Source organism: Sarcophilus harrisii, chromosome 5 (assembly GCF_902635505.1).
Source record: "Sarcophilus harrisii chromosome 5, mSarHar1.11, whole genome shotgun sequence".
Taxonomy (NCBI): Eukaryota; Metazoa; Chordata; class Mammalia; order Dasyuromorphia; family Dasyuridae; genus Sarcophilus; species Sarcophilus harrisii.
The window spans coordinates 121,747,171-121,763,350 of record NC_045430.1 but is presented as its reverse complement, the minus strand read 5'-3'; the positions used below and the strand labels follow the sequence as shown (position 1 = coordinate 121,763,350).

Below are 16,180 nucleotides of genomic sequence, written 5' to 3'. Positions count from 1 at the left end.
TAAGAATCTGTATAAATGTGGCTTATACCTAGAGCCTCTTTCTAATGAAGTTTCTGACAAAGTATGACTTTTAATATGGATCTTTTTAATTAATTGTGTTTTCTGATATATGGATTTGTAAATAAATGTATATGGTAAATTGTTTAGTCTCAGGTCAGTTTAGAATACTTTAAGATCAGAGTGTATTTTACATCATTTAGTGACTCTTTTGTAGGTCATTTGACAATGTCAACATATTTAGTTTTTACAAGTGTTGTGCCACTATAGCACAAAAGTACCACACTTGAGCAAGAAAAGGACTCAAGATAGCTTGAGTGAATAAGAGTGAATAAACTGAACCCTGGAAGTAAAGATAAAGAAAGCTTCAAACACATTGTAATACTTTAGAATAGAGAAGAAAATTATTCACGATACACTAGATGTCCACTTTGCTGTCAATGCAGCAGTTTTCTTTTCTTCTTAGGCTCTTAGCAAAATACTATGAGAGTCTTTACATAGGTAACAGAAATTTTAACTTTTTGTAATAATAATAACTCACCCTTTTTATCAACTTTTAGGATTGCAGAGTAATTTCCTCATAGCATTTCTGTGAAAATTAGTTTATACATATGAAGAAATTGTGGTTGAGAGAGATCAATTGAAGCTAGGTAGCTACAGAATTGAAACAAGTCTGATTTGAAATCAGTTGATTGTCCTGAATACTACTTCTCTATTTTTTTTCTTTATGTATTACTTCAGTGTATTCTTGAGTCTGTATAGTTGATATAATTGAATTTTTTATTTGCTTTATATTTCTCTTCACTCAAATTGTGAAGATATTTGTCAATAAAGACAAAGATACTCTTTTATATTATCAAACTTCAATCCTATATAGAGAGTATTGAATCAAGAAATTGCTTGGAAATAGTGGAAATACTTTTTCCTAACCATTTTTATTAAAACTGATGTCTTAGAAGTAATAAATTATTTTGAATGAGAGGAAGATAATTTGGTGGATAGAAAATAACTGATGTGTTTCTTTATCCTTTTTTTTCTTCTCAGAAAAAATGTATTTAATCAGTTATACAACAGTCTTTTCTAAATGGCTGTAATAAAATGTTAATTTAATGATTTCTTTGAATTCTGTGAAATAGAACAATATTGCCACTAATTTGATAAGTCTAAAATTGAGTTGGTTTTTTAAATAATCTCCATGCTTTTTTTCTTCTCTCTTTTCAAACATAATATTAGGGCCAATGTCCTTGCTGTCTTTGTGGAGTAATAGGATTAATACTGCCAACTCCAGGAAGCACCAGGAATTTGTTGGTCGTTTGAATTCTGTCAACAATAGAGCTGAATTATATCAACATCTTAAAGAGGAAAATGGGTTTGTATTACTGAATATAGTGCCTTGCAGAATTAGCCTTGTCAAAGAGTTTATTTTCCCTTCAGAAATCCAAGTCAGTAATTATTTAAAATGGCAGAATAATCTAAATGTTTATCCTTGAGGCAATAGGGAGCCACTGAGACTTCTTAACAAGACTGAAAGGATCAAACCTGTTTTTTAGGAATATTAAGGTGTCCATTTATATGGAGGTTAGATTAGAAAAGTGGAGAATCTTAACATAAGAAGTCCAATTAGGAAGTTTTTTCTATAGAAGTCCTTGCAAGAAATGAAGAGAAGCCGAAATAAGGTGGTGGTTGTGTGTTAGTCAATTTAGATGTGAAAAATGTGGAGGCAAAACTGTCAAGAATTGACTGCTAATTAGTGAGTAAGAGTAGACTCAAAGATTACTCCTTGCTTTGGGATTGAAAGTTAAGATAGAAACCTTGAGAAAAACAATGAAGATAAAACAAGGGAAACTGTAGGGCAAAAGTGAAGAATTTTGTTTTGATTATTCTGAATTTGAAAGGCCTTTGGGCTATCAGAAGTGAAAATGTCTTAGCAGGGAGTTGGAGATGTAACACTAGTAGTAAGGAGAGAAAGGAGAGTGAAATAAATAGATTTGGAAGTAACTTGCAGAGAAGGAACAGTTGAATCCGTAGGAGCTGATGAGATCAAGATGTTGGAAACAGGAGAGAAACCAGCTCAGAACCATTAGCTATACACCCACCTGTGGGTGAGAAAAATGATGATACCTCAGGGGAAACCAGGAAGGACAGGTGGGATAAGAACTAAGAGAGAGCAGTGTCAGTAATCCCAGGGAAAGAAATTATCAAAGCTGCAAAATCTACTGCCAAGAGGTCAGTAATGATTAATAAATTTAATCTTTTGTTAATGTTAAAATTTTTAAAATTAGTAAATGAAGATATTTTTATATTTGCTATTATTAGAAGATGGCTTTTTTAAAATGCTCAGAACTCATTGTGAAATTATAGAAGAGTTTCAGCAAAATGCCATAGAATATATATATATATATATAAAACAACTTAAGTGTTATACTATTCTGTTTAACTCAGTAGCTCTTATTGGGAGAATTTGGGTTTAAATTCAGATAAGTTTCAGACTTTTTTTCTTTCTCAGCTATTTTTGAGGATAAATTTCTTTTCAAGCTTTCCATAGTATGGTTCCCACTGACTTTTCTAGTCCCATTTCTCCTCTTCACGCATACTATTTTAATCAGATCAGCCTTGCTTGGTGTTTCCAGTACATCACTTTCCATCTTGCTTAGGTGTCACTTCCTACTCCTGAACTTTCCACTCATTAGTGCCTTCTTGCTTTTGATATTTCTTTATATTTACTTGCCTCGTACTTATCTTTGTACACATTGTATTCTTCTAGTAGAATATTTATTCTTAGTAGTAAAACTTTAGTGCCTTTTAGAAACTTAGTTTCTTTAGTGCCTTTTACTAGCAGATATTTAACAAATGTTTTGTACTTTTTAAAAATTGCAGTTGAAAGAAATTAACTGATAAGAAAGAAGGGGAAAATCCTTCAATTATAGAGTAGGATGTTGCTTTGATTATTTGAATATGTTGAAATTTGACTTCAGTCATTTCAGTTTTGGAGGTCTTTTGAAAGACTAAGATCATTTGAAGAATGGAGTAAGACCATCTGTTAGATGTTTCCTTTCATCAACATCTTTGTTCCTCTTCTTTTTCTCAGAATGGAGACAACAGAAAATGGAAAAGCAAGCCGGCAGTGAGCAGTGACTTGAAGAACTAAACCTTAGTATATGGCATAAACTGTTTTATGCTAGATTTGATACTAGTACTTTTTCAGCAAGATTGTATAGTTACCATGCCTGGACTGGTTTTTACAATTTTATAAATTTCATCTAATTCGATCTTTTTTGTACAAAATATAGAACTGGCACATGATAAGTGAAGGATTCATAGATGGGATTTGTCCTACAAATCATAAATGCATTTTTAAAGTAAAGAGCATTCCTTTTGGAAATGTTAAAGATGGTCTTGTACTTCTCTTTGCCAAATAAAATTGTTAAAAAATATCTTTAAAATAAAATATTGGAGAATTTTTAAAATTTAAAAATGTTGCTATACTTATTTAGCCAAAGCTGGTTTTCAAAATTTTTTAGAAATGTTTTGAAATATTCTAAGATCATAAGAGTTAATATATAACCATGATTGTAATCTGTCTTGTTAAGCATTGAGCATTCGAGAGACTACTCTGCAAACACTGATTACTATGCAAGGTACTGTACTATTATCAGATTATGTTTTCTTTTGCCAACAAACTTTTTTTGCCTTATGTTTGATGTTTTCAAGAAAAATCTATTTTAAAACAGTTTTTTAAAATTGTATTTTTAAAAATTGTTCTGGAAAATAGTATTTAGTAATCTTGGCTAATTTTTTTAAGTCAGTACTGAACATGCCACTGTATCTCCTGCCATTGATAAGATTTTTCTTTTTTTCAAGTCTGTGATATAAGCATTTTAGGCTGGAATATGAGAAAATTTCAAAGCTCTCACAAGTGCTGTGAATGTATGATCTTGTCTGTGTAGTTAGTATAGTGCTGCCCAGTGCACTAGATTTTCTTGGGATTCTTGTTTTCTTAAAGAGAGTTTATCTAGAAGATGACTATTGACAAATAATTGTGGGGCTTCTAATGAAAAGAGGTAGTTTTGCTAAGTCTAGATTACCTATCCAACTTTAGGATTTTCATGTCTTGAAAGAAAAAGGAAAACCCTTGAATTTCAAGTTTCATTTTCACTCATGCTTTGAAACTTGTCTCTTTTCTGCCTTTCAATGCAAGGGTACTCTATATGTAGAGCTCATAGGCTTGGTGTTTCCATGAAAATGTGATCAATGTAGTTAACTTTCTGAATTTAAAAATAGCTAGGTACCATTTTCTGTCATCATTCTAGAGTAGCTTCTGAGTATGTTCTTCTTATTCCTTGATTACACTAACCAGAAGTCCCTGTGTAAGAGTTTTAATTGAGACTTTTATTTTTTCTTAATTGTGATGAAGCATAAATGTTTGTTAATCTCAATATTATCACATAAGAGTTGAACTGATACATATATATGTACACTAGAAATACAGTGATTGCGTGCTTCAGAAATAGCTAGGGCCTGTGAACATAAGTCTTACAATCTCCAAAACATAGTCAATATTTCAACATCTTGCTCTAAAAGAGGGAAAACTTTTTAACTGAATTGGCAAATTTATGGATTTCAAAAAACTTTATACAGCTGCCTTCAGGCATTATGTTATATAGTACAAAGATATTTCTAAAATCAGCTTATTAATGATTTGAAGCCTTGAAGATAACACTGGATTTGTTCTTCTAATTGTTGCTTTTAGCTCCCAGTTTAGTAATGCACATCGCCTTTATTTTCTCTCAAGTATGCTTTATAAGACACCACTGAATTGTGTTTGTGCTATTTCCAGCAAATTGTAGTTAAATTAACAAATAAAATTCAAGAACAAAAGCTTAAAAAAAAAAAAGTAGATAGAGCTTCTTAAATGAGAGTAAATCTACCAATTTGCCTAATATGAGGCAACTTTAGTGGTGCAGGGATAGATCCTGAACTTAAAGTCAGAAAAACTTGAATTTAAATGTGGCCTCAGAAATTACCTGTGTAAATCATTTAATTTTATCTTTTTTTTTTTTTTTTTAATTAATTGAGGAAGATAATAGTACCAGTCTCAGGGTTGGGAGGATTAAATGAGATGCTATTTGTAAAGTGCTTGGGACAGATCTTAACACTTAGGCATTTAATAAATGTTTATTACAGTACTTGTTTATGTTTATGAAGGCTATAAAGATGGTGCAGAAAATCCTATGGGTGTCAATAACTGATAATATTAGCATCAAAAAGATGACTACTCTTTGCCCAAGTAAAGTGGATAGAAAAAAGCATATGCTTCCTTATTCATCCTGGGAAATTAATTGTAAACTAAGCAGTTATCTAGATGAATAAAGATAATTTTAGGGGAAAATGTAATTTCCCATTGCTGAACAAAAGTGTGAAAGTGTGTGTGTGTGTGTGTGTGTGTGTGTGTGCGTTTATTTTGTGAGGCAATTGGGGAAAATTGCCCCAGTGTCCAGAGTCACACAGTTAAGTGTCTGAGGCTAGATTTGAACTCAAGTGCTGCTGGCTCTATTTACTGTTTCATCTGGCTTCCCCAGTGTAAATATATATCTCATCTGAACATGGCAGCCATTGTGGCTACACAGAAGTCTTTCCGACTTCCTGATTCTTTGATACTCTGATCATTGATAGGTGGCTTATATGGGAATATTGTTTTAGTTTGGTTCTAGGTAATATGGAACAGAAATGCAGATTCAAACCACTTCTATTAAATTGATAGCAAAGCTTTGTTGGAACATGTGGGTGTATACATAAGATAGAAAGGTACATGTATGTGCTGAGAAGTTTTGTTGCATACCAGTAGTTAGACCTTCCCAGGTCTGGTGGGTAGTTCTGAGTGACCATAAAGATTAGGACTAGTACTCATACACTTCAGAGGGGAGTGCTGTTCCTTTAAGAGGATGCCCATGAAGAGCATATCCAGAATGCTCTCCCTCCTGAAGCTCCCTTAAACCCTGGAATCCACACATTACTAAGAAGGACTGCTTACCCCTGCAGCTTTTCCCACTATGCTTCCTTTCCAGGTACAGAGATACTTTGTTCCTTCTTTCCTCTCTAACTGCTTTTTAGCTTTTTTGTTGTAGGTAGCACAGTATATAGACTGCTGGGACTGGAGTCAGAAAGACCTGGCTATCTGTGTAACCCTAGGCAAGTCATTTAACCCTTTTGTTTCCTCACCTATAAAATGATCTGGAGAGGGAAATGCTAAATTGCTCAAGAAATTCCTAAATGAGGATACAAAAAGTGGGATACAGGTGAAAAATGACTCGACAAATTATTATTTTTGCCAATAATAATAACAGTATAGGAGTAAGTGATTTTTAAAAAATCTTTGTGGTGTAAGGACTCGGGTACTTTAGAAATATTGTTTGATTCAGCCCTTTTGTGAATCTGTTTTGCCTAAGGGTTGCACATTGATTCATGTGATTGTCCATCTCAGTCCTGGGAATCATTCCCAGCTTTATTTAAATTAGTAAGTAGTGACTTCTCCCAAGGTCATAGTATTTATAAAGTGCACACAAGCAGATTTTTGGCCCCTATTTTCTCTGAAACTGACCACACTGACTCCATCCACTATAAATGGGGAAAAAATGTAAATTAAAAATCCTTCTTTTGTGTACATATGTTGAATAAGTAGACCAATAATAGACAATCCCATTGTTTCCTTGTCCTAGCTCTATACATTTTAAGTCTCCAGCCTTCCATCAGTAATCCATAGGAGGGGAATGTAAAGGAGAAGAATCAACTACATCTGATGAACAAGAATGATCAAATGGATTGGGGACTGGGCAAAATCCTAATATGTTTGTTCAAAAAGTTGAGACATAGCTCATGAAATAACTTACATTTACTGGTAAATTTCAAATCAGATTCCATGCTTTATCCCCTCATCTCTCATGGGAAACAATACTGTTCATTTATTCTGAACAGATTAATGCTTGTTGTTGGTAGGAAAGTAGGTTGAGGTGACATTGTAGTTGTAAGATCAGGGAGCTGATACAGAAGAAAAGGTAGGCAAATGGTTTCCAATAATTTGTGTAGCAGAGGTAGAATAAATGGAATATATAAAACGAGAAGAGCAATTAGATGGCATAGTAGATTGCTGCTGAGCTTCAAGAATAATTTCAGTAAAGTGCTGCTAGAAAAAATTAAGTTGCATAATGTAGAAGAGAAAATAGGAAGTGAAATGCATAGGATGAAGACAGCCTCTATTATTGTTTAATTGTTTTCAGTTGTGTCCACATCTTCGTGGTCCCCTTTTTGGGGTTTTCTTGACAAAGATACTGGAAAGGTTTGCCATTCTCTTCTCCATCTCATTTTATTGATGAGTAAACAGGCAAACAATATTAAGCTGGCCTCTTAGATTATCTCTAAAGTCTATTTCAGGTGGTGGTGGTTGTAATAGTAGTGGTAGTAATAAATAGTATTTACATAGGACTTACTCTATATTAGAAACTGCTAAGCACTTTACAAATGTTACCTTATTTGATCTTCACAAGTCTGGAGGTAGGTGATATTATTATCTCCATTTTATAAATGAAAAAGTTGAAATAGACTATAAGTGAGTTTTGACCTCAAGCTTTCTTGACTTCATGCCTAACACTGTCCATTGCACCTGTAGCTTCTCTAGCTTTATAAACTTGTATGATAGTTTATATTAATCTTCACTCTGAACACGTTAGTTACACACTGAAAAATGTGGCAATGCAAGTGAAAATAAATCTGGGGCAGTGTTAATTTCAGAAGCAATAGTTAATTTTGTCCTCAGTTGGGTTTGAGGTGTATGTCCGAGACAAAGACATTTTAACAACCTCTATATTAAGTTCCCCGTGAGTCTAGAAAAATGGTGCTGATTCTCAAGAATTCCTTGACTGATCAATATTCTTTACTTGAGTGTAATCACCAAGACCCTACACTTTAGTCCACAAGCCCCTTCTTTCTTAGAGCTAAATGAATTTATGAATTTGGAGATCTCTGAAAGGTACAATCTGGGAAGATGTACTACTTACAGGGAGCTTTATTTAGGCAAGGATTATTGTCAGAATATTGCCACACCATGAACCTGCCCTCAAGAGACTTAAAGTGAACATAGCATTTTCCTAGACCTGAAAAGTGCTGAGTCAGGTTTTCTGACTAATGTAACAGTGGTTTCCAGGTTCATAAAATGAGATAAAACTTTCAACAGGAAGCACAAATCTTGCATCTCTAGAGTACTTCCAATATATAATCTTACTCATGAATGGGCTGTGGACTTTTGTGACTACTGTTTGGCTAACAGAAGAACATTAACAACATTAACTATACTTAGCCATTGCTCTGGTACAAGCCATTATCATTTCATGCCTACTCTCTTTCCACTAGTCCCTTCTCCATTCTTTTGCCAAAATGATTTTCCTAAAGTTCAGCTCTGACCTTCTTACCCTCTTCATAAACTCCAATGGATTCCCATTACTTCCACAAATAAACATAATGATCCCATTCTTGACTTTTAAAGCCTGTCCCAATCTTGCCTCTTCCTATATTTTTCAGTCTTTGTACATTTTATTCTCTCTATATATTCTGCAATCCAGCAGCACAGGCTTTCTTACTGTTCCTCACTCGAGATACTCGGGGTATTTTAAGATTCAGCTCAAATCCTACCTTCTACAGAAGGCTTTGCCCAGTCCTCATTTCCCCTAACTCCTTCCAAAATTTTTGTTGTGATTGCTGTGGTTCAGAAGCGTGTAACTCTCTGTAGCCTTTTGGCAAAGATACTGGAATGATTTGCTATTTCCTACTCCAGTAGATTATGGCAAACAGGTAAAGTGATGACTCAACTAGTGTTTGAGGTCACATTTGAACTCAGGTCTTCCTAGCTGCCTTTAGATTTCCAAGATTACCTTCTATCCTGTCTGTCTATTGTAGGTATATGGTGGTTTGCATATTGTCTTTCCTGTTAGAATGTGAGCTTTTAAAGGACAGGAACAGTATTTTATTTTTTTAAATTTTCTTTAGTCAGTGCCTGGCACATAATAAATGTTTATGGACTGAATAAATGTCAATCAACTCAATACAGTTCTATCATAATTCAAATGATTTGAATTAGAATTACAAGTATTACTAGTGTCCAGGCCAAAGACTAGTTGAGAAAGAAAGAAATAGAAGATCATCTTACCCATCTCCTTTGCTTCTTCGTAGGCTATACTAGAGAGACTAGATTTCTAGTCCCTGGCTTATCAATCCCTAGATCTGGATATGAAGTATTTAGACATTATGGTGGATCTCTGATTTCACCAGTAGATAGTCCCATGTGATTGATTACCTTCTGTCCTTTTCCCACTACTCTGCCACTGGTCACCATCACTGTAGAAGGGGACCATACAAGGACATTTTCTAGATCATTCCCTGGTTATCAACCTTCTGACAACTCTTCTATACTAAGTTAGACTTGTTGTTGGATTTTAGAAATATGGCTGGTCTTGTAGGACCTTTCTCAAAGTCATGAATTTCGTAGGACCATTTTATATAAATGAATGTATTTTCTTGAAATAGCCTTCAAGGACCCAGTGTTAGCTCCATGCTATAATGAAACATTGTAAATGAGGATAAGCTATTACTTTTTCTTAACTTGCAGATAGATTCATTAAAAAATGTTCCTATTTACATAAGCTTATGAATAATTCAGGCAGCTAGGTAGTTCAGGGGATAGAATAGAAAGCCTGGAGTCAAGAAAATTCTTTTTTTTTTATTTCAAATCTGGTCTCAGACATTTCTTAGCTGTACTTCCTGGGCATGTCATTTAACCTTGTTTCCCCTCAGTTTTCTCTTCTGTAAAATGAGCTAGAGAAGGAAATAGCATACTAGTCTAGTATCTTTGCCAAGAAAACCTCAGATGAGATCATGGGTTAAACATGACTGAATAAATGAATTATGTAACTTAAGCATGCTTAAGGGACACAGAAATAATTTGGTGGTACATCTCTAATTTTTGAAAGTAATATCATGAAAGCCATTACAAACTTCCACAAAAGGAACCACTGCCACACTTGATGGATTGTAGGTCTAATACAGATATTGCAGAGTCATGCAAAGCGTATTTCCATATTAGCCATGTTGCAACACACACACAATAGTGAAAAAAGTATGCTTCAGTCTGTATTGAAAGCTCATCAGTTTTCTTATGTGCCATTCTAGAAACCTAATACAACTCTTTTTGATATGTATTTTATTTCATATGAGATTACCTACTGCAAAAGTAGAGGCTTATTGCTGGAGGCTAATTATAATCAAATTTGATTTATTAAGCCAGCTTACTGCATTTCAGTGATGATAGGTGTCCTTGTGTGAATACATTTTCATTTTACCTGTAGCTGTTATGCAAAACATAATCTGAGTTCATTTATCATGATAGTTGACAAATTCAAGCATATGTGGTATACTGTTCTGGGAGGATTTGGAGATATTTGAGGCCATAAGTAAAGTACAATTAAATTCAGAACATGAACCTATCCATCCACCTTTCATTCTATAATGCTATTTGTTTCAGTTAAAATAAAACATTTTAGTTGGATTGTTCTGGAGTTTTGGTTTCTGTTTTTCTTATTCTTACACAACCATCTTGCTCGCTAGGTAAAAAAAAAAGAATTGATTTTACTTTTTCTGTTCCAAGATTTTGTTCAAATGTAGATATGATGCTTCCATGGCTACACTGGCCATAGGTATAACTATGTAAAAGGTGAGGGTAGTGGAAAGGATATTGGACACATGCAGTCTCCTTAGTCCTCTTTCTGGATGAGGATGGCTCTATCATAAGTCTAAAAAAATCTCTTTTATAAAATGTTTGCCAAGTGTTCATTTAGTTATCACTTTCTTCTAAGGTAGTTTATTCTACTTTGGTATTTCTCTAATTTTTAGGAAGGCTTTCCTTCCAAATAAACAACTTCATTTCCTTCAGCTGAGCTGAGATCCTTCATCCATTTGGTAAACCATCTGTGGATATTCTCTGATTTAGCAATATTCTTAAAATGAACTGAACACAAAAATTTAACATTGTCACTACTAAGTGATACTTTCCCTCAACTTTTCTACCAGAATAGAATCCTCCCTTGTTACAAATAAATAGCCAAACAGAACCAAGTAATTCACTGGCCAAAATACTCATTTTGGAAATATATGTCTCATTCTGTATTTATAGTCTACCATCTATCTGTCTATATTTCTAGGCTCCATATTGTGGTCTTCCCCAGGAAAAATTCTGTGGGATCATCACCTCCCTAGAGACGGACACAACAACTCTAAATATAGCCCAAGATGTCATTAGCTTTTAGATTGACTCATATTAAATTTCTGGTGAAGAAAAGTAAACAGATCTTTTTCAGACTAATTGCTGTCTAGTCATATATATCCTGTTTTGTACTTCTGAAGTTGATGTTTTGAAATTAAATTAAGGCATTACCTTTATTAGTTAAATTTCATTTGATCTTATTCCATTAGACTTCTGTTTGAAATTGTTATGATTAGTTTTAATGCTCTTCCCTCCATTTAGTTTCTATTTTTTTCTTAGCATCAACAGTTTTATTTAAATACCTCATGGAGTTCTTTTAATTGAATGTCATAATTTTTTCTCATATAAAAAGATAACAAAATCTTCTAGTTTTGTATTTATTTTGACTTCAGTCTAAAAAGTTATACATAGAAACAATTTTCAGATCAGAAGCAATTTGCTTTCAATACATTATAATAAAATCAAAAATATTTTTGTGATCTCATTCAGTATTTTCCATGTTCAACACATATTGATTTTTTTTTTTTGAAAAATATTTGTGGTATATGGAGTTGAGGCTTTTGTGTAGACTTTAAGTGTTTGGTCTTTCTAATTTCTTATTCTTAAACCACATTTCTCAACATATTTAGTTCATTCTCATTTATGCCTCTTTTTGCTTTGAAGTTACTGAGTATCAAGATACTGAATGAAGTATTTTATTAATTTCTTCATAGAATTCATCTATTTCCTCAACATCTACAACTGATGTAACACAAACTATGTGTTACATAATATTTTTAATAATAATCTATTTATTTTTAAAATAATTTTTAAAAATTTAACATTGTCACTACTAAGCGATACTTTCCCTCAACTTTTCTACCAGAATAGAATCCTCCCTTGTTACAAATAAATAGCCAAACAGAACCAAGTAATTCACTGGCCAAAATACTCATTTTGGAAATATATGTCTCATTCTGTATTTATAGTCTACCATCTATCTGTCTATATTTCTAGGCTCCATATTAATCTTTAAAACTCACGATTCATCACTGCATTGTTCAGCATTTGAAGTATTTCAGTGTTATTTTCCTTTACATTATTGTAATTATCATTGGTCACCATTGACCAATGGTTATGGGCTAGAACTCTAAACTTGAAACAAAGGATTCTTATGAGGTGCTAACTCCTTGGAATTGATAAAATAGATAAATACCATGTATAGCATGGTGCTTAATAAGTTCTCTAGTTCATTACATGTACTTAGTATTTAATATAGTACCACAAGATTCACACCTATACGAGAGCATATAAGCTCAGACAAACAGCCAGAATCAGACCTGGAAGATGGAGACCATAGTGGTGATCCTCCTGCCTCCCCCACAGAAATCAGAAAACCAAGCCACATTCAGGAGGACCTCAAGAAGTAGGCAGAGGCAAAGAACACAAAAGGACTGGCGGGAGGAGCTCAAGCTCTCAGAACCAAAGAGGGAGTTAGGCCTCTAAGAAAGCTAACTGGGCCCCAGAAAAGGAGACAAGACTTTGAAAGAGATAATAAAGGATTTGGTCTTTAACACCTGCCTGCACTTGTGATTACTGAAGTGGGGAAAAAAAAAAAAAAAAAAAAAAAAAAAAGGCTGCTCCCAGAGACTTCCAGGAAACCAGCAACCAAAGAGAACTTTGGTTCTGTTTAGTTCACTTTCCATAAGTTCATAAAAGTTCTTCCTCAAGTCGTCATATTTATTATTTCCTACTGATCAATAGAGTTCCATTATATGGCTAATTGGTGGATGCATTCCTATATAAGACTTTCAGGCTGTTTCTTCAGCTGTTAAATGGGGATAACAGGAGCACCTACCTTATAGGGTTATAATGAGGCTCAAGCTAGATAGTATATGTGAAGTTCCATGCTGGTTATTAATATTATTGTCATCATAAGTTATAGAACTGTTGTAGAACATCCCAAACTCTATATATTGATGAAACTATAGGACTGGACTAACACTTAAGTCGTTCACTAACTTTTCTTTCCCCAAGGCTAATCAACCCCAATTCTTTCTTCTTTGACTAATGAGAAACACTTTCCAATTTTTTAAACCATTTTTGCTGCTTATCTCAGGACATTCTTATGATTCTAGAAATGCTTTCAAATATTGAAGCTAGAACTGGATACTAAAGAAGGATTTGATGACAGCTACAGGAAGTGAAGCATTTGACTATTATGGTGCATGATTAAAATTTGATATTTATCACTAGAGGAAATAACATTAGGATGTTCTCTTATTTCCTGAAGGAAATAAAACAAGTCTAAATCTTTAAATGAGGCAGCTATGTGGCATAGTGGATAGAGTGCCTGGCCTGGAGTCATTAAGACTCATCATCCTGAGTTTGAATTTAACCTAAGACACTCAGTTGAATGGCCCTGGACAAGTCACTTAACTCTGTTGCCTCAGTTTCTCATTAGTAAAATAAGCTGGAGAAGGGAATGGCAGATCACTTCAGTATTTTTGCCAAGAAAATCTCAAATGGTATCATGAAAGTTGGACTTGATTGAAAAATGACCAACAGCAACCAAAATCTTTGAAGTTACCCTTCAGGACCTTATCCTAGATTACATCAGAATGATTAACAATATGACAAATATTCTACTTCAGTGGAAGTTCAGTATTTGACCAAACTCTGAACAGAACAATAGACTTTTATATCCTGTGAAAGAGGCAGAATTAATATATGTCTCTGGAAGTGAAAGGGGAACTGCACAAACTGTCATTTGCCCCACACTTAGAGTGAAAGAATTGATGTTTAAAAGGAAATTAATCTGTCATTCTGAAAAGGAATCAGTGAAAATTGAAACATTTCCTCAACTCAAACTCATATATTGTTATTCTGAAGCTAAATTAATAAGCCATTCTGAGTTATAATCAATATAGCAAACTATCTTTAAAGTCCTTTCTAGGTATTGTATGATCCAGTGAATAGAGATTTTAGAGGGATCTTAGATTGAATTGGTTTATATTATAACAGTCATAGTAATTGAAACAATACTGTTTACTTTCTGCAGTTTCCCTCAGCTCCTTCAAAATCCTTCAGGTGTTGTCACAAAAAAACAAGTAAAAGAAGGCAAGATAAGAAAGGTGAGTTGTTAAAATTCTTAAAGAACTTGGCAGTGAAAGGGAGGAGTGACAGAAAAAGATGGCTTGAGGATTGGCTAGATTAAGTGGTCAGAAGAGTGTTTATTGGTAACAGATGAGACAGGCAAAAACTGGGTGGGAGTGGGGTGGGGAGGGAGAGAGACAGAGAGAAGAATTGAAATAGGGAAGATATAGCAAACCGTGATGAATGACCTCAGTTTGCTTGAGATTAGCTGTTGGGGTAAGGAAATGAGTCCTTAAAAACTGGGTCCTTAAAAAGAGAAGCAAAGCTTTCCTACCCCTGTTGCAACAAATATGATAAAATATCAACAGAGAATTTAAAAAAATATTGTGTCATATTTTGGTTTGGAATAAGCATGAATTTAAGATCAATTCATTTGACTTTTTTTTGGTGAATTCCTTTAAGGGCAGTCAATAGCCTAAGAGCAGATATAAAGAAAGTAGATGATGGGAATGGCTTCATATTGAGAATAAGCAGGGTATGACATTAAAATTAGCTTAATATACATATATTGGCCTAAATGCTCAAATTTTTGTAGGAATACACATAAAAAAGTTTGGAAATGCCTTCTCTAGAGACAGACAGATTGTGGTCCTGCACTGGCTGCATATAGGAATCTCAACTGAGGGCCAAACTGCCTGGACGTGATAGTACCACTTTTCAATTCAACATGGATGGTGTCCCTGCTGCATTTATATATTTTTTCTTTTTCTTTTTTTAATTCTGAATTTTACAAACACTAAGTAAGTTGGGCAATTCTTTATACCTTAAACAACAGAAAAATAAGATTGTATATGCAACTGTGAATCGCTTTTATGTAGGTTTGTTTTTCTTTAAAAAATATGTAAGTTCAAAAGATGTAACTTTTGAAGTTGTCCTACTTGTCTTTTTGGACCTTCTTTCTATTCTTTTGTGCATTACCAAAAAAAAAAAAAAAAAAAAAAAGATGTTTCAGTGATTCTTTTCTCCTTCCTTCCTATGGTATCTTTAAGAATAATGTAATTTCTCTACTTATTTCTTTTTTATTGTGTCTACTTTTATTTTTGCTGTACCTAAAATTGTAATTGCTACTTTTACTTTTATGAGTTTATTTGAAATATGATAAATTTTGTTTTAATACCTAATTTATATAAATCTTCATGATTGGAATGTGTTCCTTGTAAAAACTTATTATTAAACTCCATTAATTCATTCTGCTGTCCTGTTCTATTTTATGAGGGACTTTATCCCATTCACATTGATGTTTATAATAATTGTGTATTATTGCCCCCACCTAACCTGTCCTTTTGTATTTTTTTCCTTTTTTGTCCTCCTCTCCCCAATCTTTTCTTTAAAGAAGACAATGGAAAAGAGGTCTTAATGATTTATAATTGAAGTGCTCTATTTCCTCCTTTCTCTTCCCCTTTTTTATTTTTTATTAATCTCCTCTTCATATAACATGCTTTAATAATGGAGTTCATTTTGTTTCTGACAACTTCACCTATCCTGACTTTCCTATCGAACTCCCCTCTCCTCTCTTTCCTTCTATTTTCTTGTTGAGATTAATGTGTGATTGCTAAGTGTTAAGCTTCCTGTCCCTTATTGTTCTGATGGTTCCACTTGAACACTAAGCTGCCTGATTTTTGCTGTACCACCTGGATGCTGTGGTTATTCTCTTTTTCTAGGGACACACTTTGCCCTTTGCTTACTCAGGAGTGGGGATTATCTTTGATTCCACAAGGATTCCATAAAATTCTGAACGTGACT

The 16,180-nt window shown here is 33.7% G+C and overlaps 1 protein-coding gene across 3 annotated transcripts in view; it reads left to right on the top strand.

Annotated features, from left to right (window-relative positions):
- The window catches only part of INTS13 (integrator complex subunit 13), a 41,852-nt gene extending 26,520 nt beyond the window's left edge, over positions 1-15,332 (top strand). The window contains exons 16-18 of one of the 3 annotated variants that reach the window (XR_004229560.1): positions 1,231-1,366; positions 3,086-3,635; positions 14,343-14,416. Coding sequence is in view for 2 of the 3 variants with exons in the window: in XM_031938489.1 (XP_031794349.1) it covers positions 1,231-1,366; positions 14,343-14,415; positions 14,973-14,984 (221 nt within the window). In the remaining variant the exon portion in view is untranslated. Of the gene's footprint in view, positions 1-1,230; positions 1,367-3,085; positions 5,447-14,342; positions 14,417-14,972 lie in introns of those variants that run through there. The other 2 variants (XM_031938489.1, XM_012550867.3) reach the window with 2 other exon arrangements.
- Positions 15,333-16,180: the final 848 nt, after the last annotated feature.